Source organism: Vigna radiata, chromosome 4, assembly GCF_000741045.1.
Source record: "Vigna radiata var. radiata cultivar VC1973A chromosome 4, Vradiata_ver6, whole genome shotgun sequence".
In the NCBI taxonomy this organism is placed as follows: Eukaryota; Viridiplantae; Streptophyta; class Magnoliopsida; order Fabales; family Fabaceae; genus Vigna; species Vigna radiata.
This window is the reverse complement of record NC_028354.1, coordinates 5158533-5182374: the sequence shown is the minus strand read 5'-3', so window position 1 is coordinate 5182374 and position 23842 is coordinate 5158533. Positions and strand designations below refer to the sequence as shown.

At 31.9% G+C, this 23842-nt stretch overlaps 5 protein-coding genes across 11 annotated transcripts; 3 read left to right on the top strand and 2 right to left on the bottom strand.

Moving 5' to 3' along the window:
* The first annotated feature begins 3867 nt into the window (after positions 1–3867).
* Positions 3868–4653, top strand: LOC106758568 (histone H2A). The gene is made up of 2 exons (XM_014641486.2): positions 3868–4164; positions 4263–4653. Exons 1-2 carry the CDS (start codon positions 3955–3957, stop codon positions 4500–4502), a joined length of 450 nt encoding a protein of 149 aa, XP_014496972.1. The 5' UTR covers positions 3868–3954; the 3' UTR covers positions 4503–4653.
* A 3229-nt stretch (positions 4654–7882) lies between these two features.
* LOC106758581 (histone H2A) lies at positions 7883–8694 on the top strand. The gene is made up of 2 exons (XM_014641503.2): positions 7883–8185; positions 8285–8694. The coding sequence occupies exons 1-2, from the start codon at positions 7976–7978 to the stop codon at positions 8522–8524; spliced, it is 450 nt and encodes a 149-aa protein (XP_014496989.1). The 5' UTR covers positions 7883–7975; the 3' UTR covers positions 8525–8694.
* Positions 8695–10183: 1489 nt separating this feature from the next.
* Positions 10184–10972, top strand: LOC106758579 (histone H2A). Its single transcript, XM_014641502.2, has 2 exons — positions 10184–10480; positions 10579–10972. The coding sequence occupies exons 1-2, from the start codon at positions 10271–10273 to the stop codon at positions 10816–10818; spliced, it is 450 nt and encodes a 149-aa protein (XP_014496988.1). The 5' UTR covers positions 10184–10270; the 3' UTR covers positions 10819–10972.
* A 507-nt stretch (positions 10973–11479) lies between these two features.
* Positions 11480–15071, bottom strand: LOC106758064 (ACT domain-containing protein ACR9). The gene is made up of 6 exons (XM_014640973.2): positions 14499–15071; positions 14186–14404; positions 13991–14096; positions 13103–13454; positions 12436–12720; positions 11480–11850 (listed from the first exon to the last, which is right to left on the bottom strand). Exons 1-6 carry the CDS (start codon positions 14659–14661, stop codon positions 11704–11706), a joined length of 1272 nt encoding a protein of 423 aa, XP_014496459.1. The 5' UTR covers positions 14662–15071; the 3' UTR covers positions 11480–11703.
* Positions 15072–15801: 730 nt separating this feature from the next.
* On the bottom strand, positions 15802–20629 carry LOC106759506 (UDP-glucuronic acid decarboxylase 6). 7 transcript variants are annotated; one of them, XM_022779640.1, is made up of 14 exons: positions 20437–20601; positions 20226–20295; positions 19698–19817; positions 18833–18919; positions 18628–18715; positions 17994–18085; positions 17853–17917; positions 17688–17776; positions 17450–17527; positions 17249–17342; positions 16932–16998; positions 16792–16855; positions 16641–16681; positions 15802–16400 (listed from the first exon to the last, which is right to left on the bottom strand). In XM_022779640.1, the coding sequence occupies exons 3-14, from the start codon at positions 19794–19796 to the stop codon at positions 16215–16217; spliced, it is 1050 nt and encodes a 349-aa protein (XP_022635361.1). In that variant the 5' UTR covers positions 19797–19817; positions 20226–20295; positions 20437–20601; the 3' UTR covers positions 15802–16214. The 7 variants fall into 7 exon arrangements, with proteins under 7 accessions (XP_022635361.1, XP_022635362.1, XP_014498190.1 ...); XM_022779641.1 differs by lacking the exons at positions 20226–20295; positions 20437–20601 and adding an exon at positions 20608–20629; XM_014642704.2 differs by lacking the exon at positions 20226–20295.
* Positions 20630–23842: the final 3213 nt, after the last annotated feature.

Here is a 23842-nt window from a genome sequence, read left to right as displayed (position 1 = left end):
GATGTATAGACGTCTCTTGCTAAGAAGTTTACATCTTCAAAATATTCGTCGTTAAATTGTTCCGGTAAAGGAGTAGTCATCGAGAATGTGTCATCAGAAAAATAGATAAATAACCGATGCCTTTCCTTTCTTCCATAAGACAGTATGTTTTCTCGTTAAGCTCAAAGTGTTATTTCTTAGTCTCGAAGGAAAAAATAATTGTCATTCTCTAAAGCAATTTGTTGCTCCAACTACCATATTGAAATTGTTGGGTTTTAAAGATTTCCACACTTAAAAAAGGATAGTATAACAACTTTTTGTAATGATAATGTAATAATTAAGCTATCAACGAATATATTATTTATAATAAAAACATAACAATTAGTAGGCCTGCGCAAAGAAGCATAACCATCCAAATTCAAAAAATCCAAAAAAGAAAAATAAACGCATGGTCAATTATGGAGATTAATATTGCATTTTTCTGAGTAAAAAAATGAAAGTTTCACGGTTAACTCTGTTTCTATCGTCATATTTCTATTTTTCACGATTACAAATCTAATTTCTCTATGTTTTTGTTGAAGATTCATGTATGACTAATATCCTTTATTATCTTTCTAACCAGAGGTGAAGATGATTTCATCCAACCAACAACTAAAATAAACATCTTCAAGAATCCCTGTCTTCTTCCTTGGGATAGTCAATAACATTCCATGCATAAAGGTTGTCCCGAAATGGAATTAAGATAACTTAGACTTAGACTTTGTTAAAAGTTCATAATCAATTAGGGAGTATGATTCAACTTCAAGTCCATGAGATCCATGTTTCATACCACTTTATTATCCAATATTAAACTATTTCATTTATTTAAAATTAAAATAAGTTTTTTCTTTTTTTAAAAGATTGATTCCATAAAATTAAACTTGAAAATCTCACTCATATTTAACCGTGATATGAATTATCAATATGATTAGATATAAATTTAAAACGTTAAATTCAAGTTAAGTTTGATTGATCAAATTGAGCATGAATGTAATCAAACTATCGTTGCTTAGACCTACACGTTAACTTTCATTTTCTGTATAAGTTTTAAAAAGAGTTAAAAATTTAGTCTATAATTGAAATCAAATAAAAAAAAAAATAATTAGACTACAAGTTGATTTATACGAGATCTTTAAAATTTTCTATATTTGTAAGTACTACTTAATCAAATAATCTAAAGAAATTAACTTTCAATTCATTAAAAGTGTTTAATTGGTAAAACAAAATTAATTTTCAATTCCATATTTATTTATCAGTTAATATTAATTTAAAAGATTCATATCTTTTGTAAAAGCCTTAAAAAAATATTGTTTTTTAATTCATAATGTGTTTAAGATAAAAACATTCGATTATTTAAATATTAAAAGTTTAAAGTATAAATAGAGTTTTAATAAATGAATTTTATTATTTAGAAACACATAATTTTTCTAAAAACTTTTCCTTTGAAACTTCCTCCTTCTTTTTTAGGTTTTTTTACAGTTTGTTTTTTTGTTTAAAGATCAAAAACCTCTAGAGTGATTTTTGTGATTTATTCACTTCTGTTTGATCAGTTTTTTCAATAGAGTAAGTTAATTTTTTATTTTTTTACTAGTCAGTTCATTCTTTCTTTACATGTGACCCGTTTTGACTCATATGTAGTGTTTAGGTTTTCTTTGCTAGTATTTGCTAATTAATTGACCTAATGTTATGCTTTGATCATGTATATGTTGTTTTCATGGGGGAAGATATAACCTTTTGCGCGTTTGAAGGTGTTTTAAGTGTTATTGATCAATTTAGAATGTCTACCAAGTAAGGAAAGTTAATTGCATAGTTTTCATGCGATTGATATATTGTAATTGTTAATTGTATGCTTGTATGATGTTTTTCTTGTATGAGTGAGTTGTGTGGATAAGAATTGGTGAATGTGGTTGTAATTAAGGTTATAAATTAATTTACATAAATTGCATGATGAAATCAAGGATGTTGTCTTATTGGTATTGCAGATGATGTTGATTGAATCATCAAATGTAGTGAAATTTGAATTGAACATCTGTGTTGGCTAGTGGAATGAACTTCCTAGCCAGATTGACATAAATTTGCAAAATTAGGTTTTGCATGATTATGCAGACTCGTTGGACGAAGTTAAAGTAAAAGAGTTACTCACTTGATGATCGTTGAGTCAGAATAATCTCGTTAGTCAAAACTAAAGTCAAAGAGTTTACTGACTTGTAGACACTAGGCGAGAATATAATCGTTATATGAAGTCAAAGAGCTATTAACCTGGTGGTCGCTTGAAAAATACTCGTTGGACGAAACCAAAGTCAGAGAATTCACTAACTAGATAGTGGTTGGGCAAGACAAGTCTCACTAGGTAACTTTGAGAGAATTTAAGCTTGTAAGTTCTAGTGATAATCTCACTAAGGGAGCTAATTGGTCGTTGGGCGAATGTGCTTTTAGGTACTATTCGCTGAGAAAATATATATTCTTGTTGAGTAAGATTAACAAAGTTTATCTCTATTTTCAAATGTTTTCTTCTAGTATGTTTTAATGTCTGATTTTGTAAATGTTAAAATGATGATTGATTAATGATATTTATCTGAGAATGGTTGGAACCAATCCAAGGAGGATTGGTTTCTGGTTTTGTTAGTTTTTGCATTAACATATATGGGGGTTATCAGAAAGAAGGTACCCTAAACTTTAATAATTACTCACACTCAAATAAAGTAAAATGAGTTATGTGGTGAGACCCATGTCAAAGGAATGTATCTAGATAATTCAGTCTAGTTTAAATGCTTGTGAGAATATATGATTTGTGATACGTTATACATGTTTAGTTTATAAATTGATGTATTATGATTAATTTGGCCAAATCTATTGCACATTAGCTTATTTTTTTTACTCTTTTTGTGTTTTGTTGTGCTTTTGTGATGATCACTTTATTATGTGAACAAATATCGAGATATGTGATGATGTTGTGATGTGGTTTTATAGTTTTCTTTAATGACTTTGTATATGAGTTATTTTCTTTTGAAAAACTCGTGTATATTTCAACTAGGTAAGAATTTGGTGGAACAACTCTATAATATTTTTTTTGTAATTTTGTATAAGAGTTATTTCTTCTTTTAAAAATTCCAGTGTAATTTTTAGTTGATGTTGTATATATTTTTTTTACTATAATTATTATGATGGATAATTCTATTCATATCATATATATTTTTTATTATCTGACCTTGTTTTTATTAATTTTATAATGTTTTTTTAATATTTTATACTATCAAGTGAGATATTAATTTTTAATATTTAAATATTTATTTTTTATTTTTATGTTATTTATTGTACGAAGAAAATTAATTATATCAGTTTATCAAATAATAAGTAGGAGAAACATTTTTAATCATTGTAATAAATTAATTTTTTAATATTTACTTTTAATTGTCCTATATATTACAAATGCAACCATTTTTTTTTTATTTCATTAAGTTAAAATTAGATTATCATTTCTTTGGTAAGAGCTTTTGTTTTTAATTTTCACGTAATCTTAGTTTCCTACATGCTATATAATTTAAACATTTTCAGGAGTTTTTGTTTTATAAATCATTTAAAAAATAATTGCAACCCTAATGTTAAACTCCGTATAGAATGTATTCGTATTTATTTCCTATACGAGTGCATTTTAAAAGTGATAACAAACAAAAGAAAATACACGCTGGCAAAACAGTAGCTGATTGGTCAATTAGAAAAACACGGATCGCCAAATAGAGAAACATGAAGCGTAGATTAAATCCAATCCAACGGGAAATACGTGCGCGGAAACGGTATTCCTTTAATGAGAACGTGAGCGCGGAAAACTATATCTATAACAAGGTGTCAACGCATCTTCTTCACAACACTCTTAATCTTTCTCGTTCCTCTCTCCCCTCTCATTGTTCAAGCGGAGTTAATTTGTAGGGTTCCGACATGGACACCGGTGGAAAGATCAAGAAGGGTGCCGGAGGAAGAAAGGGCGGTGGGCCAAAGAAGAAGCCGGTCACTAGGTCCGTCAGGGCTGGTCTCCAATTCCCCGTTGGAAGAATTGGGCGTTACTTGAAAAAGGGAAGATACGCTCAGCGTGTCGGAACCGGTGCTCCTGTTTATTTGGCTGCTGTTCTTGAATACCTAGCTGCTGAGGTAACTTAGCATTAACTGCATCATTCAGTTCCTGTTAACTGTGGTTAAATTTGTGATGTGGCAATAAATTGTGTTTTGGTGTGGATTTGATTGTGTAGGTGCTTGAATTGGCTGGAAATGCTGCTCGTGACAACAAGAAGAATAGGATTATTCCCAGACATGTGCTTTTGGCCGTGAGGAACGACGAGGAATTGGGGAAATTGCTTGCTGGAGTCACAATTGCTCACGGTGGTGTGCTGCCTAACATAAACCCTGTTTTGTTGCCTAAGAAGACTGAGAAGGCTTCCAAGGAACCAAAATCTCCATCCAAAGCCACTAAGTCTCCCAAGAAGGCTTAAACCATAATTTAATCTAGTTCTGTAAATCAGTGTTTAGGGTTCTCTGGTTGTATCAAGAAAGGAATTTGTTGTTTGAAACACTGAAGTTTGGTCTAGTTGTGTACTCCAAGAAGTTTGTTCATTACATGAAAACCATCTTGTTTTCGCCCAATTTTCTCCCATCGTATCTGTTTATTTATTTTTGCTATTTTTTTTACCTTTTCGATACATTGAAATTAATTCCTAGCGTAGTGGGTTGAGAAGTCATAAAAGATTATAGAATGTTGTTTGCCATTTTCCTTGCGCAATTAGTGGTTTAATCTGATTTTTAGTGGGCTCTGTTTTTTATTTAATTCAAGTAATGGTCGTTTGAGGATTTTAATTATTCCTATGAATATACGAACTGACTGCATTGCTCTGAAATGTATTCTGAAATGACTCATAGGCTTCTTGTTACGAGGAGACTTGATGATGGCAAAAAAATCTGTGGAGTTGGTTACTGTCGGTTGTGAACAAAGATTTTGTTTATTGCTCGTGATCTGCAACCTGCTACAAATTGATGTATTATATGTGAATTGTGTCTAATGGGTGACGCATGTTTTCGTGCATTTTATTTCCTTTAAGCCCTTAAGAAGTAAAGATCGAAAATGGGCAAGTGGAATTACCGAGCGAACACCTAATGACATGTAAGTAATCATCAGAAAACACACTCGATAGTTCATGGCGCATGTTGCCAAACTCATCATTTGTATACGTATTGTGGTGAAAAGATGCTGCTTTCCAACCCATTAAGGTTCTTCTAACCTATTCAGGATCTTATTTCTTGCAGCTTACCTGTTAACTGAAACTCAGTTATCATCCAAGAGAGATCTCTACGCCTCCCATTCATGAGAATGCAAGATGAGAAGACAACCAACTTGAATGCGTGGTTTTATAAGGGAAAATATTCAACAAACTGTCATGTTTATGACAAATGAGCCAACTTTCATATAAGATTTAAGGTTTTGAAAGTAAAATTTACGAAAGTATGTTAATAGTTAAAATTAATATAAAATCAAACATGTTTTGGTTACGGTGTTGATGTTTGTTCTCTTATGTATGTTTTAAGGTCTAAATCTTTCTATCACTTATCTTTTACTTAAAACTTATATTTATAATTTTTGAAATGAACTTTGTATTAACTATGCTCTAATTATAATCTAATTATTGGTAATCATACATTCTCTAAGTTAATTAGTATAGATAGTATTTCTATGAAAGTTGGACTATTCGATGCATTATGTAATTAATTGTTTGGTTTCTTGTGTAAACCTAACATTATGGTCAATACCAAATCTAAAAAATTAGTTACAAAATTAATTGAGTTACAAGATAATAAATGGTTGTTGTGAAATGGATATATAAATTAAAAACAAATAAAAATGATGATGAAGAATAATATGAAACAAGTCTCATTAAAAAAAAATATAAATTTTTTTAATATAAATTATTATGAGTTTTTTGTGTTTGTCACACATGAAAAAAAGATGTTTAATGATTTCACTTGCTAAAACTAAATATTAACTCTACCTTATTCTTAGATAATTTAATCAATATATTTTTACTAATCAACCACTTGCATCAAATAGACAGCTTATAAGCTAAGCAATATGCTTTATATGGATTGAAGTAAACACCATGAATCACGTATAGTCTTATTAATTATTTATTTGATTAAGAAGATTTCAAGGTATTGAAGTAAAAAATAAAGGTAAAATGTTGGTTGTGTGTTTGTATGTTAATGATATTGGTTTTAGTAACAAAAATGAGAAGATGGTCGAAGAACTTAAATGTTTTATGATGCGTAAACTTGATAAGATAGAACTTGAACAATTGAAATATTTCATTGACTAAAAAGTTTTGTGAAGTTGAGGAAAATTTATAAAATTTTAATAAGGACGAATGTAATAAAATTCGTAATCCAAATATTCATTATTTCAAACTCACATAATATAAGAATTAAGTTAAAATCTTACACAGACATTACAAGCAAGAGAAATTGACATTATAGTTATTAGTTTATAATTTAAGTATTATCTATTTTCAATACATATGTTTAAATATTTTTTAGGAGTTTTTGTTTTAGAAATAATTAAAAGAAAACTACATCCATAACATAAAAAGAACCGCTTATATAGAGTGTATTTGTATTTATTTTTCGCATATGATTTCATTTTTAAAGGGAATAATAGGAAAACATTGTAGTACCCTAATCGGATGTCATGTATGAAACAAAATTATACTATCCTTACATAGCTTACTATAAAATCGATCTATTCAGATAAAGAATATACTTTATTTTAATAGTACTATAGAAACAAAAATCACAAATCATAAACATTGTTCTTACAAAATGCAAAAAAATACAAAAAATAACCTTTACCAAAACATCAAATTTGAAAAGAAAATTTAAATAACAAAATCAATAAAATCTTAGAAAAACTAATTTTCCTTTTCGTCAAACTACTGCACTCCAGTATCATGTGCAACACTATTCACTTATGTATAAGTACGATCATTGCAGGTGGAAACCACAACCACAAACATGGTAGGGTGAACAAAAATAACATCACAACATATAACACAGAAATAGAACATTAAACGCAAATCTAACGAATCATAACCACATATCTCCACCCATAAATGATATCACAACCAATTCATTCATAAACATTGTCATATCCTTACACTTTGTCTCAACCTGTTACGCAAAATAGAGCGATTTGAGTCGTCCTTCATGGCAACTTTAAACCTATCTTCCCGATTTTTCAAACTTTTGAACAAGGCATTCACCTTCTTGCGCAAAAGAAAGGTTTTGTACACATATACTATGAATATATTGGTAACATTTTCTTACTACAAATAATTAATTTAATCAAAAACAACAACTGAATTTAAATAAATATTAATTTAAAATATTTAAATAGTAAAATAATATTTTTATTTTAAAATTAATTAAATTTAAATTAATATTTCTTTGAAACGTAAAAGTAAAAATAATAATTACTTAAAAGGATAAAATTATAAAAAAAGTCTACCAATCCTTACATATGAATAATAAATAAAAGAAATAGACATATATAAATAATAAAGAAAAGAAATAGACACATATAAATAATAAAGAAAAGAAATAGACATATATAAATAACAAAGAAAAGAAATAGACATATATAAATAACAAAGAAAAGAAATGGACGCTGACAAAACATAACCTGATTGGTCAAGTAGAAAAACACGGATCGCCACATAGAGAATCGTTAAGCGTAGATTAAATCCAATCCAACGGCGGATACGTGCGCGAAAACGGTATCCTTTTAATGAGAACTTGAGCGAGGAAAACTATATCTATAACACGGTGTCAACGCATCTTCTTAACAGCACACTCCTAACCTTTCTGATTTCTTGCTCCCTCTTCCTTTTTTTTTTCAAGCGCATCTAATTTCTAGGGTTTCGACATGGACGGCGGTGGAAAGATTAAGAAGGGTGCCGGAGGAAGAAAGGGTGGTGGGCCAAAAAAGAAGCCGGTCACAAGGTCTGTGAGGGCTGGTCTCCAATTCCCTGTTGGTAGAATTGGCCGTTACTTGAAAAAAGGAAGATACGCTCAGCGTGTGGGAACCGGTGCTCCTGTTTATCTGGCTGCTGTTCTGGAATACCTAGCCGCTGAGGTAACTTAGCATCATTTGCATGAATCAATTATTTCTAACCGGGGTTCTTTTTTGTGTTGTGGTAATTGACTGTATTTTGTTGTGGATTCGACTGTTTAGGTTCTTGAATTGGCTGGAAATGCCGCACGGGACAACAAGAAGAACAGGATTATTCCCAGACATGTGCTTTTGGCTGTGAGGAACGACGATGAATTGGGGAAATTGCTTGCCGGAGTCACAATTGCTCACGGTGGTGTGCTGCCTAACATAAACCCTGTTTTGTTGCCTAAGAAGACCGAGAAGGCTTCTAAGGAACCAAAATCTCCTTCCAAGGCGAGCAAGTCTCCCAAAAAGGCTTAGACTATGTTTCGATTTAGTTATGTATATCAGTGTTTAGGGTTCTTTGGTTGTGGCAAGAAGGGAATTCGACGTTTTAACTATGAGTTTCGTCTAATTGTGTTTTGTGAATTTTGTTCATTAATGTGAAAGCCCTCTTGTTTTCGCCCAATTTCATTCTATATTCACTCTCTTATTTAACCTTCTTGATACAGTTAAATGAATTCCAAGTATTTATATGTTGGTAAATAATTAAATATTATGAATGCTCTATGCCAAATTTCATGGGTTAATCTGATTTATAATTCGTTAATATGTTTAAGCTTCTAATTATTTTTCTTTTAAGTTAACGGCAACAGAAACATTACGAACAATTATTTGCACACTTCAAATGCTGTTGAACCTGCTGCAAATTCATGTCTTGTGCTTGAGTTGTGTCTAATGGTTGACGCATATCTTGCATCATTCAGCGATTGAATTTATTTTGTAATAGTATTCACCTTGTCCAATTCACAAGGAGTTATGCAACACTCTTCTTGGATGATGCTCTAATAAAGCGCTTTATCCGGTTTAAGTCCTTGCAAGAAAATAGAATAAGAAAAAAACCATCCTTATCTAATTGTTGCATCCTTCAATAATAATAACAAGCAGCAACATTATTAGCAAGCCAAACAGAATCCTACCTAAAATCATTACTTGAATAGTTATCCCCCATCCACACACAACCTACATTTGATGAAAATAAATTCAAACATAATAAAATAATAACTACTTTAATAATCACATTACCTTGTTTAACACATAAATTTAACAAGATTCGATTAAAAAATATAAATTTATTAAAAACTTAAAGTATAATCAAATCATTATAAACTATTAAAAGAATAAATGTTTTATTCACAGTGCTTTGAATCATAAATCCGACTAATATATAAGGCTTTGTTTCCTACTAATACGGTGGACTTGTTGTTTAAAAGAAAAAACATAATTGCTACTAAAAATATATAATCAGATCACTCACTAAGAAAGATAAATGTACACATTACCGAACCTTGTCTATTCTGATTAAGGGGAAGATCATAAAAGTAGGAAAAAACAACCACATGTATCAACGTCGTCACAATGATTACAAGAAAGCCTAAACACATTTAATTTCTATCTTTTCTACGTAATTTCTTGTATAAAGATAATTAATTATATATTTTATCAAAGAATAAGTATGAAAAGCATTTTTCATCACTCTAATAATGTTTTTAGTATTTCCTTATAGATTGCAAGTGTAACCCGCATTTGATCTTATTTTAGTAAGTTAAAAAGCTATGTTATAATTTCCTTCAAATAGCAGGAAACTCTTGGCAAGAGATTTTGTTTTTAATTTTCATATAAATCTTAGTTTCTTACACTCAGTGTACATATATTTTAATTATTTTCAAGAGTTTTTTTTTTAGAAATCATTTAAAAGATAACTCCATCCATAAGGATGCATTTTAAAAGTGATATAAAGAAAAATCCAAGACGCTGACAAAACAGCATCTGATTGGTCAATTGGAAACACACGGATCGCCACAGAGAGAAATATGAAGCGTAGATCAAATCCAATCCAACGGCCGATATTTGTGGGAAAACCGTATATCCGTGCAATCTGAACTTGAGCGCGGAAAACTATATCTATAGCTGTCTGAGCTCTTTCTTCTCAATACACTCTTAACTTTTCTCATTCCTCATTCCCCCTCCTATTTTCCAAGCGTAGCTAATTTCTAGGGTTTCGTTATGGACGCCGGTGGAAAGATTAAGAAAGGCGCCGGAGGAAGAAAGGGCGGTGGGCCAAAGAAGAAGCCGGTCGCAAAGTCCGTGAGGGCCGGTCTCCAATTCCCCGTTGGAAGAATTGGGCGTTACTTGAAGAAAGGAAGGTACTCGCAGCGTGTTGGAACCGGTGCACCAGTATATTTGGCTGCTGTACTTGAATACCTAGCTGCTGAGGTAACCTAACATTAATTGCATCAACCAGTGATTCTTATTTGCAGAATTTTTTCGATTGTGGTGATTGATTGTGTTTTGGTGTGCATTGGATTATGTAGGTTCTTGAATTGGCTGGTAATGCTGCTCGTGACAACAAGAAGAACAGGATTATTCCTAGACATGTGCTTCTGGCTGTGAGGAACGATGAAGAATTGGGGAAATTGCTTGCTGGAGTCACAATTGCTCACGGTGGTGTGCTGCCCAACATTAACCCTGTTTTGTTGCCTAAGAAGAATGAGAAGGCTTCCAAGGAACCCAAATCTCCATCCAAGGCCACCAAATCCCCCAAGAAGGCTTAGACTATATTTTAAGTTAGTTATGTATACTAGTGTTTAGGGTTCTATTGTTGTAAAAGGAATATTTTATGTTCTAAACGCTGTAAGTTTGGTCTAATTGCGTCGTGTGAAGGAGTTTATCATTTAATGGAAAAAAAAACCCCTTGTTTTCGTTCTATATTCTTCCTATGCTAACTGTTTATTTATTTTTGGTTTGCTTTATCTTTTGGATACTGAAATTGGAATTCCTATGGTCCTAAGTTGGTAAAAGAATTTAAGATTATACGATGATGTGTTCCAATTTCAATGGCGCAATTAATGGGGTAATCTGTTTGGTAACGGGCTATGTTTTTGTATTTAAAGTCATTGTCTGTCGAAGCTTTTAATTATTATTCTTCAATTTTGCATTCCTATAAATACTCGATTAACTTTTTTGCGATGAAAGATCAAGGATTTATAAATTCTTTGAGACTCGACCATGACTTGGTAATTTTGGTCTTTCGTTTTTTCGTCTGTGGAACTCCGAATTTGTTGTGAGTTCGTGGTAAAGAGTTTCGGAAATGTTTGATGTGGATGCTGAGGTGACGGACGTAGAAATTGATGTCTTATCCGTGAATTGTTTCTAATGGTTGACTAATACGATGCATCGTTGAGAGATTGAATTTTATCTTTAATGCGATAAATGTGGAAGGGAATCACATCGTGGATCATATTAGGCACCAAGAAACACAATCTGAAACTTCTCGGGCATCATATTTTGTTTTATAGCCAAAAACCAAGAACACAAACATGGTGGCTAGTGGAACCACAGGGTGACCATATAAGTACTAATCGTAAGACACTCGATGGTACATGGCTCATAGTGCAACACCCACAATTTGTATACATATTGTGATGAAAAAATACTACTTACCAACCCATTAAGGTTCTTCTAACCTTATTTACAATCTTATTTTTAGCAGCAACACCTGTTAATTGAAACTCACAGTTCTCATCCAAGAGAAATCTGTACACCTCCCATTCACGCTCTGAAGTTGAATGCCTTCCTACTTCAGCCTATCACAAAACGGAACCAAGTGATTAGTTTTTTGTTTTTCATAAGCTTAATATTTTACTATCTAACAGAAAAAGTAGATAAGATTAATGACAGCTCTCTCCAAGCTGCAAGAGTGCAAAACAACTGAACTGATGCCAAAAAAATCAAGGAGTTTAAGTTTGATGCAGTGTGATATGATTTTTTTTCTCTTTCTGTTAATCAGTTAGAAAATCATAGTAGCTATAATTGATGATATTTGTTATTGTGAAGAAAACCAACATATCATATCTGATGACTTTTTGTTTGATAATAATATAAAAGCCTTTTACTTTGTCAGTGAATTTGTTGGATAGAATTATTGAATGTAAATAACTTAATTTGGACGTGTATCCAAATTAATGGCAGTTAAACATTTACAGTGAAATTTGCATTTTTTCGAAAGTATGAGAATTGTTTTCTCACAGCCAAAACAAACAGATAGATTATAAATGAAAGGAACTAAGTTAGAAACACAGAACTATATATGCATGCTTATTTTGAAATGCAGTTATATTTTATATCTACAAAGATATTCCAGACTTGCTATCATTTCTGAATTTTCTTACCGAGAAAACACAAATTCCAAGTGTTTTGAGAGCGAAGGTGACATCATAAAAAACTCGAGGTCTTCCTTTTCCAGATAGCTCAACTGGATTAGCGACCAACAGTTCGGTATCTGGTCCTCGGTTGGCAATGATTACTCGCAATGGATGAAGCATTTCCAGTTTCAAACGAGAGCATAGTGCAGTCTGCTTCTCCAGATCCAAAATCTTTTTTCCTTCTTTCTGCTGAATAAATATATCTAACTCACGATATCCCATGGAATTGGGTGAAAATCGGCCGTATGAAATCTAAGAAGAAAACTTTACGAGTGTCAGAAAACTGCTAAAATGCTTTAGTGGACAGAAAAAACAGAAATTCAAGACATCTTCAATTTTGATTCAAATAAATTTTATCCACGATAAGATGAATGATTACTGATATATGAAAGCCACTTCAGAAGTTTGCACCATCTAATTTCCTCAATCAAAATGATGTCTCTCCTAAAAGTAACTAATACATTCACAAAACAGATTAAAAAGTATGGAAATCAACCCACAGATTTTGGAAATCAGATGCATGATTGTTGTTTTTCTAGCTTTAGAAAAGCAAGGAACTTATAGGAAAGTAGATGGAAGTGAGAAGCTAACAAGGAAACCGTGTTACAAATAATCTTGGTAGAGAAAATTATACCTTTATATTCATGTCCTTCAATGTTCTCATAATGTCATAAAGAAGACCCTTGTGATCAGCACATCGTATTTGAACTAGCGTGTGAGCTGGGCTTAAGGAATTGTCTAGTGTTACGATGGTTTTCTTCAACTTTGCCATATCAGGGCTAAGAGCTTGAGAACGGACTTCATTATCTGATAACTCACATCGAAATAACTCCTCAGCTAACGCAGGAGACAGAGAAGAGATACCCTGATTATATTCATACTCTGAACCCGCCAATTGAAGTTCACAGCTGATACACGAGTCTCGCAGAACAGCATTCAGTCTTTCACATGTCTCATCTTGTCGCTTTCTCGTGTGTAAGAGTTCCCTTAAATAAATTTGAAGCAAATGCTGATAACTTATAAGCAACAGAATTCACTCGAAACATAATTAGCAGTTGATAAGCAGCATTAAGATGTTATAACCAAAATATTGGCAATAACTTGGTCAGCCATGTAAGAAAAACGTTAATGCATGATAACTTTATAGAGTTTTAAGATTTAGCGTATCTTGCCAAGAGTCTTTTATAAGTACTTTTAGAAAGAAAATGATAAAGAGAAATGGAATAAACTTTCTTGTATGAACTTTTGAAAAATTAGATTTTGAACTTATGCACAAGTTTGTTTAACTAAGCAAAAAGACTTATTTCACTTATTTAGTTTACTTTTCTTTTACTTGAAATACTACAGGTGTTCTGCCAAAGAAATTCTTAGATAACTTCTGATAAGCATAACAGTCTTGAAAAACAGCAGAACTGACATGAAAAGAACTTGAGATTCAAACAGGATTATCAACATATTCCACCGAGACATTACAGAAACTTTACATTCTTGATTTTACGAATCAAATTCTTGGCTCACTCACCTGTTATCTGTCACGAAAAACAGGTCCAACACTCTACCATCCGGTGTTGTGGTCACTTTCACCTTTTGAATGGTAAGTTCAAGCTCCGAGAGTACTTTTGTTACATCTACAACCATACATAAACATAATCAACAAAGACAATTAGAACAAACAAAACACACGAAACATGATTTCAAGCGACACTGTTTCAATTACCGTGTAACAACCCCTTTCGATCAAGGCAACAGAATTTCAACAGATAGACAGGAGAAGATCTGGAAGGCTGTTGGACGAGATAAAAGGAGGCTAAACAAGGAGGACATATTCCCTGAAGTCGTTCTTTGAGGATCAGATAAGAGGAATTCATCGGAAGCAACAGGGACTGTGGAATAACCCACAACACAACATAACACCAAACTCCATCGGTTGAAACATCTAAAGGAAACATTCAAAATTGGTCCATTAAAGGCATCAAAAATAGAATGAAGAATCGAATGGGATCAAGCAAGTGTTTTGAGACTGAAAAAACCTCCTTTGAAAATGCAGAGACCGAAATCGAGAATGATACTGCAGATATCGCAAGCGAGGCCGGTCTTGTCGGGGCAATTGACGGTGACGATGAAAGGGTCACCGGGCTTGTTCGGATGCTGGATTTGAACGACGTCGTCATCGACGCCGGAGACTCCCATCATAGGAGCCACAAAGCACACAAAGCAATGTACAGTTGGCAGGTCAAAGGAAACGATGATTGGTTAAGGTTAAAGTTAAGTTTTGGGTAATATTATTTTCATGGGAGTATGCCAAATCGAAGACAGGAACCTATGTATGCATGATGACACTAGGAAGTGTTTTTTTTGTTTTTGTTTTTTTTTGTAGCGTGATGGTTATGGTTGCAAGTTGCAAGTGGTGGTGATTGAAGAAGCACACGTCAGCAATGGCGAAAGCACTGTAGTTGAGGTGGCGGGATATGGTGGTTACTGTGGTTAACTTTTTGTTTTCTGAGGCTATGATTTCATCTAATCTGCTTCCAATGTACTTATCACGTTATGCTCATGAAACAAAAAGGGAAAGGAGTAAATTCTAGCAAAGACTAGGATATTCCGCACAGGGAAACCAAACACAATCCAATGATAAAATCAAATCCATGGTCGGATTTTGATGCACCTGTTTGGGGCTTGTTTTCCAGATAATTGTGAGAAAATGATGATTGGACCAATTCTAGTTTCGTATATGTTTTTACTTTTTACTATTTTTGAATAGTTTTTTGTTTATTTGATTAATCTAAGTAACGAAGAATTTTAGTAAAAGTCAATACAAATTATCCAAATAAGACTCTTGTTCTGATCAGAGAAGAATTACAAAACTTATAAAAATGCATCTCAGATTTGTATAAGTTTAATAATCACACACTACACAACTTCTTATACCGTTAATTAATACAGCATATTCTTATACATGATTTTTGAAGAAATTATTATAAAATTAAATAATTGTAAAATACATTAACAATATGTGACTGGATAACAAAAGAAAAAATATAATTGAATAATAATATAGAAAATATTTATAGTATCAGGTTATTTTATTCAATTGAGCAATATACTTAATTTTACCTTTTTAGGGGTCTCAAACAAATTTAAACTTTTAACTGATCAAGTACTAATCTGTTTGTAAATTAGTTTTGGACAAGTTATTCGAAAGAATGTGATTTTTTTTTTTCTCGTGACACTCGTACAATTGTTTTTACTGTCTTCAAAATCCTTAAAACTGCAGAAAATAATGATATAAAACTAACTGAGATTAGTTCCTTCCAACATCAGACAAGATGATAATGAAGCTTGAAGAGAACTTTATTACAAAACAATCGTTGTCAAATATACAACATAAAATGAATTTCGACTGAGGTATTGTGAATCAGTTTCACTTCAAAGTAAATGGCATGACTCCACACTAAATAACATCCTAAGACACTTAAGAAAGGAAAGTTGAAAATAAAACGAGAATACAGGAAAAAAAAAGCTAAATTCACTTGTCTTTTTAACCCGCAAAATTTGAAGTGACATGATGTAGTCTTTTTCCAAATGAAAACAAAATATTGCAGTGTGATAGCTATAGACTCCAAATTTTAGGCACCCCAACATTCTCAGTATCATAATACCTATAATGATGAAGCTTTTGAAAACAGCCAGACTCATTTCACTTATTATTTCTACTTTTGACATGCCACCAAAGGAGAGAAATTGAGCTACTTCTTCTTGTCAACTCCAAGCCTCAGACGGAAATTTTCTTCCATAAGAGGAAGACCATCCCTCAACTTCACCTTTGGCTCCCATCCCAACAATTCTTTTGCTTTTGTTATGTCTGGTTTTCTTTGTTTCGGATCATCAGGAGTGTTCTCCACCATCTTGATCTCAACATCAGGATTGATAAGCTGCAACCGCTCACAAAGCATTAGATGAAAACTTCTAGCAAATGTTTTCATTCAAACACTGCACATAAATATAGATGATGATGTATTGATTTGGTACTATGGACATGCTGTTCTACTCCAGGAAATAGCCAGATGAAAGCATTTTACTACTCACCGCTTGAAATTGATGAAAGCAAGCGTGTAAATAAAAAAAAGGAGAATTGAATGCTGCTGACAAAGAAAAAAAGGCTTAAAACTGACCTCTTTCACAGTCTCAGCAAGTTCAATCATTGTAAATTCACCTGAAATGTAAATTTACTCTGATAAGTAACTGGGGGCAGAGAAAGTAAGTATACTTTCCCAACTAAGGAACTAAGAACACTCAAATACAGGTATTATAGTAGAAACTAACCGGGGTTTCCAAGGTTAATTGGCCCGGTGTTTGGCCCTTCCATGAGGCGAATAAGACCATCAACCTGGGACATCTCATAAAAATCATAATCACATTCTGGTAGTAGTAATTCAAAGATACAAAGATTACGGGATATATACCAGGTCAGAGACATAACAGAAACTTCGAGTTTGAGTTCCTGGACTTTGGACTGTCAAGGACTCCCCCCTATAATGAACCATCGATCATATAATGAGATTGAATCAAAATAACAATAAGTCTAAGAAAGAAATAAAAATTATAGCGAGTCACCAAACTTAAAGTATTAAAATTTAAAGCAATTATATGAAAGATCAATCTAGAGTTGCAATCAAGCATGATCATTGAACAGATCATGCAATAGTTAAACCATAACAAAGCATGCAGAAGTAACAACATTATAGCACGAATTTAAATCAGAAAACAGTCAAGTAATTACCGAAGTGCTTGAGCAATGAAATTGCTAACAACACGCCCATCGTCAATATTCATGCGTGGTCCATATGTGTTAAAGATTCTTGCAATGCGTATTTCTATATTGAAAAGATAAAAACACCGCAAGGAGTTAAGAAACTAAAGGGTTTTACGCCTTAGAAAAAATGAGAAGCTATTATGAGGAAAAAGAAGACATGAAAATTACCAATCCCATGCTGCCTATGGTAATCAAACATCAAAGTTTCAGCCACCCGTTTCCCCTCATCATAACAACTACGGACTCCTGATATCATCATATATTAAAGACCTCAGACTACAGCTTTAAGAATATGCATAAAAGGATACATATATCTCCAGTAATTTAGAGTTCATATTCATCAATGGAAATAGTTCCATTTAAGAAGTTATTTTGTTCAAGATGAGAATGAAATAAAGGAACCTACCAATAGGGTTAACATTGCCCCAATAGCTTTCAGGTTGAGGGTGCACAAGAGGATCTCCATATACCTCAGAAGTTGATGTAAGCAAAATCCTGTCAGTAAAATTCAAACTAATTAAGACTAACTAATGGCAGCGAATTAAGATTATCATTAAAAAAGAATCACAACCTTGCTCCTACTCTCTTTGCAAGCCCAAGCATATTGAGAGTGCCTATGACATTAGTCTTTATAGTCTGTAAAGTAATCACTCCCTTAAAGTTAGTATACATGTGAAGTATTAGAAAGGCAAGAAGACTCTCAAAATTATACCTTCACTGGATTGTATTTGTAGAATATAGGAGAGGCAGGGCATGCAAGATGGTAGATCTGATCAACCTCTATCAGCAAAGGCTCCGTGACATCTACCAATGTATCAAATTCATCATTAGCATCAACATCATTGGTTTACAAAAGTGATTTAGTAATGCTGAACATAGTAATAATATAGAAAATGGTTTTAACCGGCAAGTAGTGAGTCTTTTATTTTTTTGATTCCCTTCTGTTACTCGATTGTAGCCAATTTTTGAAACATGTTTTTTCTTATATATATTTCCTGGATGGAAGAAAGAGGGCAGAGAACTATGATTTAGTCTTATTTGTAGCCCTTTAGTTAGACATAACTAGTCAATAGAATAGTATCCTATCAGCATTAGTTCATTATTGTTCCCTTAAAACAGCATGGGATGGTTAACTAACTGGTTATTTAAGAAACAGTTAAAAAATAATGATTTCTTTAATTCATGGTGTAACAACTATGAAGCTTACGCTGAATGCAAAAGATCTACAAGCTCAAATATATCAGCTTACTGAGCAAAAGATAAATCAACAAAAATATTTACTTTATCTTTCATATGACAATTTCATTGGCATTGATAGTTGACAGTAAAAAAAGATGATACTTTACCATGACGGATAAGCTCAAATCTTGGATGGCCAATCCATTTTTTGAGGTTGTCCTTGGATCCAGTGAAGTAGTTGTCAGCAACAATGACCTGATTAAACACAATGATATTGTCGCAGAACTTTATGAAATCAAACTTAGTTCCAGCTGCTGTATTTATCAAATATAGGATGATTATAGGGTATGAGCAAAAAACCAACCAGCTGACCTCATTTTTTTCATTTTCCATCAATCTGTCAACTAAGTGAGATCCAATGAATCCAGCTCCTCCAGTGACCAAGATCCTCATGTTGGACTATAATCAAGAATGAAAGAGATACGTGTAAACATGGCATCAAAACAAGACAAAGAGGTTTATGTAAAATAGGTGATTCTCACAAAAGCCATATTCACAAACAGCAAACAAACTTTGACAACGGATCTAAGAACATACATGTTCATTCTCATTCAGATAATGCAGAACCCAAAGCTAGCAGTACGCAAAAGAATAGGAAAACTGAAAAAACCTTTCACAGTTCAAAAGATCAGTATAATGAGTATACAGCTAAATTTAAAACAAGAAACTTCAACCTTATGTTGATCATCTCGCCTTGTATCGGAAGATTTACACATACAACATTGGGTTTGTAGTCAAACATTTTGATAAGTGCATGTGGTTAAATTATTATATGTGACCAGGTACACAAATCATCCTTCTCAATTTTTTCAAGTTTCTTCTGGTGTTTGTGTTCCAGGTAACAGTAAAGGGTCCTGAGTCGTAGTTCAATTGAAGAAGAAATTTGGAATCAACAAAAGGATATCCACAGTATTCTTTTGATCACGTTTAACACCGACATTCAAATCTTAAAACCAAGATGTTTAGCTTTTCCTTTGTGTAAAATAAATAATGCAACAAAATGGCCATCCTCAAAGTAACCATTTTCTAAATTTACTAACACCTCATGATCATTAGTGTACTTTTAATAAAAAAAATGACACTAAATAACTGAATGAACATGAAATTGGATCAAACAAGAAACGTAAATGATCTTATATGGAAAATAATAATCAAGTTAAAAGGGTCGATGCTTCACCTGAAAAAATTTGGAAAAGCGCAGGGGAGATGGTGAAGGAGGTGTCTTTGTTGTTGTCGTCTGGTGATGTCCATTACCATTGGAAGAATCCGTTGCCATTGTTTGGACAGAAATTAATTCCTACACAAATGTTCGGGTGATCAATGCCTAGCACAGAACATTTAAACTAAATAAGATATAAATTTCCCAACCCAAATCATGTGAACTGATATCTATTTAAAAAGGGTCAATTGGAGCAACAAATAGGGAAAAGAGTGACAAATGCCATTAAAAAGCAATGAGAATAAGAAAGTAACAGAGCAAGTCAAGCACCTGATCTCAAAAAACACCAAGATATATAGCTTCACAAAAACACGAAACCAAAACCCTAACCAGTCTTGTCTTACCACTACTCCAAGATCGCAGACCCATTTATATAGATGAATGACAACCAAGATATGAAAAATTATTCCACCAAACTCCTAAATTCAATTTGGAAGTTTGATAAAAAAAAAATGAAAACTTTAAGCATACAATAGATAAAATTACCCCCTGAGAAACATGATTCAATTTGGAAAGCTTGAAAGTCACGGAAAGTTGAAGGACATAATGAAAGCTCCTGGACAACGACAATAGTAATGGAAATCACACCAAACTATTATTCTGCAGTAAAGATTCAGAAAAGAAAAACCAAACCAAACCCAACACAACCAAACCAAACCCCACATTGAATTTTGCTTCTATGACTATAATTTACTACCTAACAGAAGATGGATCGAATGATAGGAATTATACTTTGGAATATAAGTGCAATTCAATTCATTTTGAAGAATATCATATCATCTGTCATTCTGCGAGACGAAATTGAATTTGGTGAAGTGCATGAGAATGGAAGTTTCTCAGCAGTAACACTAGGTTTAAGGTTGCTTACACTTACACAATGCTGAGTGCAACGTGAACTGGCAGGGAGATAAGGTACTAGGTCCCTCAATTACGATAAAATGTTGTTTAAAAAATAAACACCGAAAAATTTGTTTACTAAAATTTTTTATAAGAATAAAAATTATAGGTAGTTTAATTATTTTGGTTACATCTTCATATTAATCTAAAGGAACCAACAACCCTAAAGTATAGATCTATCATTTGAAAAAACATTTGTTATAATATTTCTGAAAAAGAAAATGCTAATTTTGAAATATTTAAATACAATTATAACATTTGTTACTTTTAAATTATGGCGGGAAATATAACGATAAATATTAAAGAAAGTCAATGACAATCAAATAACGATTTTATTAAAAATGAAAAAACGTATGAGTCAAATCATACATATTATTCGAGTTTAATATCTAATATATCTTGTGGTTACATTAAAAGTTATTGTGTAATTTTATATTTATTAATAGTTACTTTGACAATTTATCAAATGCTTTTATTTCAACCAATGAAACTAATTTCCTTTTGACTGTTAATTAATAGCGTCCAATTCAAAGTTAATCTTTAACCCTTTAGTTAATTAATTAAATTGTCGTAATAAAAATTGTATTTGTATTTTTTTTTAATAGGTACGTCCCACAAATGTCTCAACATTCCGTTTTAGATTATGAGGGAAATAAAGTCTAATAAAAAAATTGTTTCATCATATATCAAAACGATTCAATCTTGTGGGCTTGATTTATATATATGTTGTCAAATACTAATTTAGTTATTTATCATTATAAACACTAATCATAGAAATTTGATGTTTTTCATGTTCTACTAAAATTTTTCATATTTCAATAAAAAAAATCCAGCGGATCTTTATAAAAATTTAAAAGAAAGTATTTCACATATATATGACTCCTTGAATTGAGAGATGTATCTTTCTGCTGTGATTCTTTGAATGTTTGTTGAAAGAGTTTTTACTCACAAATAAATGTTTAATATTAGTCGCAATTGAGTATTATGAATCTAATGGTATCTATCTGACTTTTGATTCTGATCTTATATTTATAAATCGTCTTATAAATCTTAGGTTTAACACAAATCAAATAAAATAAAACCAAACTTATTCTTAGATTCAGTTAGTTGCTCATAAATGGTTGTGGATTTCATTCATCTGTGTTAATTACCAAACAAAACACGTTATTTATACCTTATTATGAGATCATCAAATAAATAGTCCTACTATTATATTAACTCATTTCTCCCACGATTAAAGTGAAAAGCAAATGTGTTTTTGCTAGTCTCAACTTATAACACTTTCATATTATCTTTTTTAAAGATTCACAGAAATTAGAAACATTGGATTCGACAAAACTTGTAAATTTCTTATAAAGGTGATTTATATGATCAATAATTGGATAAACATATCCACATATTCTCAAATGTGCATGGCAACTGATTTATTCTGATATGTAATAAAAAAACAAGGGGAAAAAAAAGGAAATGACAGATTTCTGTCTATGTAGTCGCAAATGTATGCAGCCAAAACATGCATGATATGTATTAAAAAAAGAGTAAGTAGAAGAAGGAGGATACATATTTTGCACATCCTTGGGCTCTAGAGAGAAAGAGAGATGAATATGAATCTCTTTATCCTTTCTAGTTTCTACTAAGTCTGAGGATGACGCTGCAAAAACTTGTTTGCTCAATAAAGGTTTAGTTTCTTGAAAACTAGGATATGCCATATATACGTGTTAGTGGAATCCTGTGTAAGTAGTGCACCTTTGCTATATATACGTTATAAAATACATACAAGTGTTCTTTCCTACTTCTGTGGTCTCTACTTAGTTCTTTTCAGAATTTTTAGTCCTAATTTAATTTATTTTGTATTGGCTTTTTCAATTAGTTCCTGGTCTTCGGGCTTTGCACCGTTAAAAAATGAATGCTGTCTGCTGGTGTTTCCTCAGAATCTGAAATTAGATAATAGTGAGATCAAGCAACAAAATGGGACTAAACTTTATATTTAATTGTTTCATCTCGGTGTTTGTGAAAACAAAATGATCTAGAGTTTTTTTTCACATTTTTCACTTTTCTCTCTTATATAGCTTTACGCATGAAGAATTTTCTTATTGCTGAATTAGTGTTGTGAAATCGGGTTACCTAGTTTGATCCGACTCAATCCACTACGAATTGGTCAGTTAGTAAGTCAATTAAATCTGACTCATTTATTAACGAGTTCAGAAAAATTTGAATCCGATTTGACCACTACGGGTTGGTGGGTTAAACAGGTTGGCTTAGTAGCTCATTTAATTATAATTTTTTTAAAATAAAAAAATTATAAACTTTTTGTAATTCAAATATAAATGAATTTCACTTCTAAAATGATGTTAAATTTAAGACAATTCAAAATTTTAATAAAAAAGTACGATACAATCCATGTATAACGAGCCGTAAGATATTTTTCAGGGTTTCTTAAAGATAATATAATAATAAAATAAAATTAGTTGGGTTGGTGAGTCTAACCGGCTCACCACGAGTTCAATCTGCATAAACCAGATTTAAATGAGCTGAGTTAAAAATTGACCTACATAAAAAAATATATTTTTTTCAAACCCAATGCGGTTTGAATCCATAGTAAGTCAGATTGACTCACGAGTTATAATCCATTTTGACAGCTCTACTTTGATTTTAAATTTGATACTTGAGGTGGAGCTTAAAAACACTCAATATAAAGCCTAGTGGTATGAGCCTATTTGAGTAACATGGGGGTGGAAATGAAGCCCATTGTTCCAGCCAACACAAGTGGTGAATAAAATGTGCTCATCATGTGGAAAATTTTACAAGTGTTTTCCATATTCTTTATCAGAAAAACCATTGATACTGATCTGATTATTTGTAACCTTAGAATGCCTTGTATAGATTGCTAGGTACACTTATATAAGTGTAAATAAAAATGTAGCCATGCTGATCTTTTAACAATCAATATGACTCACCAAACCATGAAGAATGCTATATTTGTTACATATTTGTCTTTCTACTAAATATAATAATAATGATTACTACGTCTATAGTATAAATCTCTGCTTCTAATAATAACAATGATAATAAATACTTTGTCTTCATACATTTTAATAAAAAAAATGTTGATTTTTTTTCTAACACAATTTAGAATATATATATATATATATATATATATATATATATATATATATATATATATATATATATATATATATATATTT

Coding starts and splice junctions, on each gene's coding strand:
- LOC106758581 (XM_014641503.2), top strand. CDS start 7,976: ATGGACGGCGGTGGAAAGATTAAGAAGGGTGCCGGAGGAAGAAAGGGT. Junction 8,186..8,284: donor TGGAATACCTAGCCGCTGAG/GTAACTTAGCAT, acceptor TCGACTGTTTAG/GTTCTTGAATTGGCTGGAAA.
- LOC106758579 (XM_014641502.2), top strand. CDS start 10,271: ATGGACGCCGGTGGAAAGATTAAGAAAGGCGCCGGAGGAAGAAAGGGC. Junction 10,481..10,578: donor TTGAATACCTAGCTGCTGAG/GTAACCTAACAT, acceptor TGGATTATGTAG/GTTCTTGAATTGGCTGGTAA.
- LOC106758064 (XM_014640973.2), bottom strand. CDS start 14,661: ATGATGGGAGTCTCCGGCGTCGATGACGACGTCGTTCAAATCCAGCAT. Junction 13,455..13,990: donor TTTTTCGTGACAGATAACAG/GTGAGTGAGCCA, acceptor AATTTATTTAAG/GGAACTCTTACACACGAGAA. Junction 12,721..13,102: donor TGAAGGACATGAATATAAAG/GTATAATTTTCT, acceptor TTTTCTTCTTAG/ATTTCATACGGCCGATTTTC.
- LOC106758568 (XM_014641486.2), top strand. CDS start 3,955: ATGGACACCGGTGGAAAGATCAAGAAGGGTGCCGGAGGAAGAAAGGGC. Junction 4,165..4,262: donor TTGAATACCTAGCTGCTGAG/GTAACTTAGCAT, acceptor TTGATTGTGTAG/GTGCTTGAATTGGCTGGAAA.
- LOC106759506 (XM_014642702.2), bottom strand. Junction 18,716..18,832: donor TGGAAAATGAAAAAAATGAG/GTCAGCTGGTTG, acceptor GTGTTTAATCAG/GTCATTGTTGCTGACAACTA. Junction 16,856..16,931: donor TCTGTTATGTCTCTGACCTG/GTATATATCCCG, acceptor GAGATGTCCCAG/GTTGATGGTCTTATTCGCCT.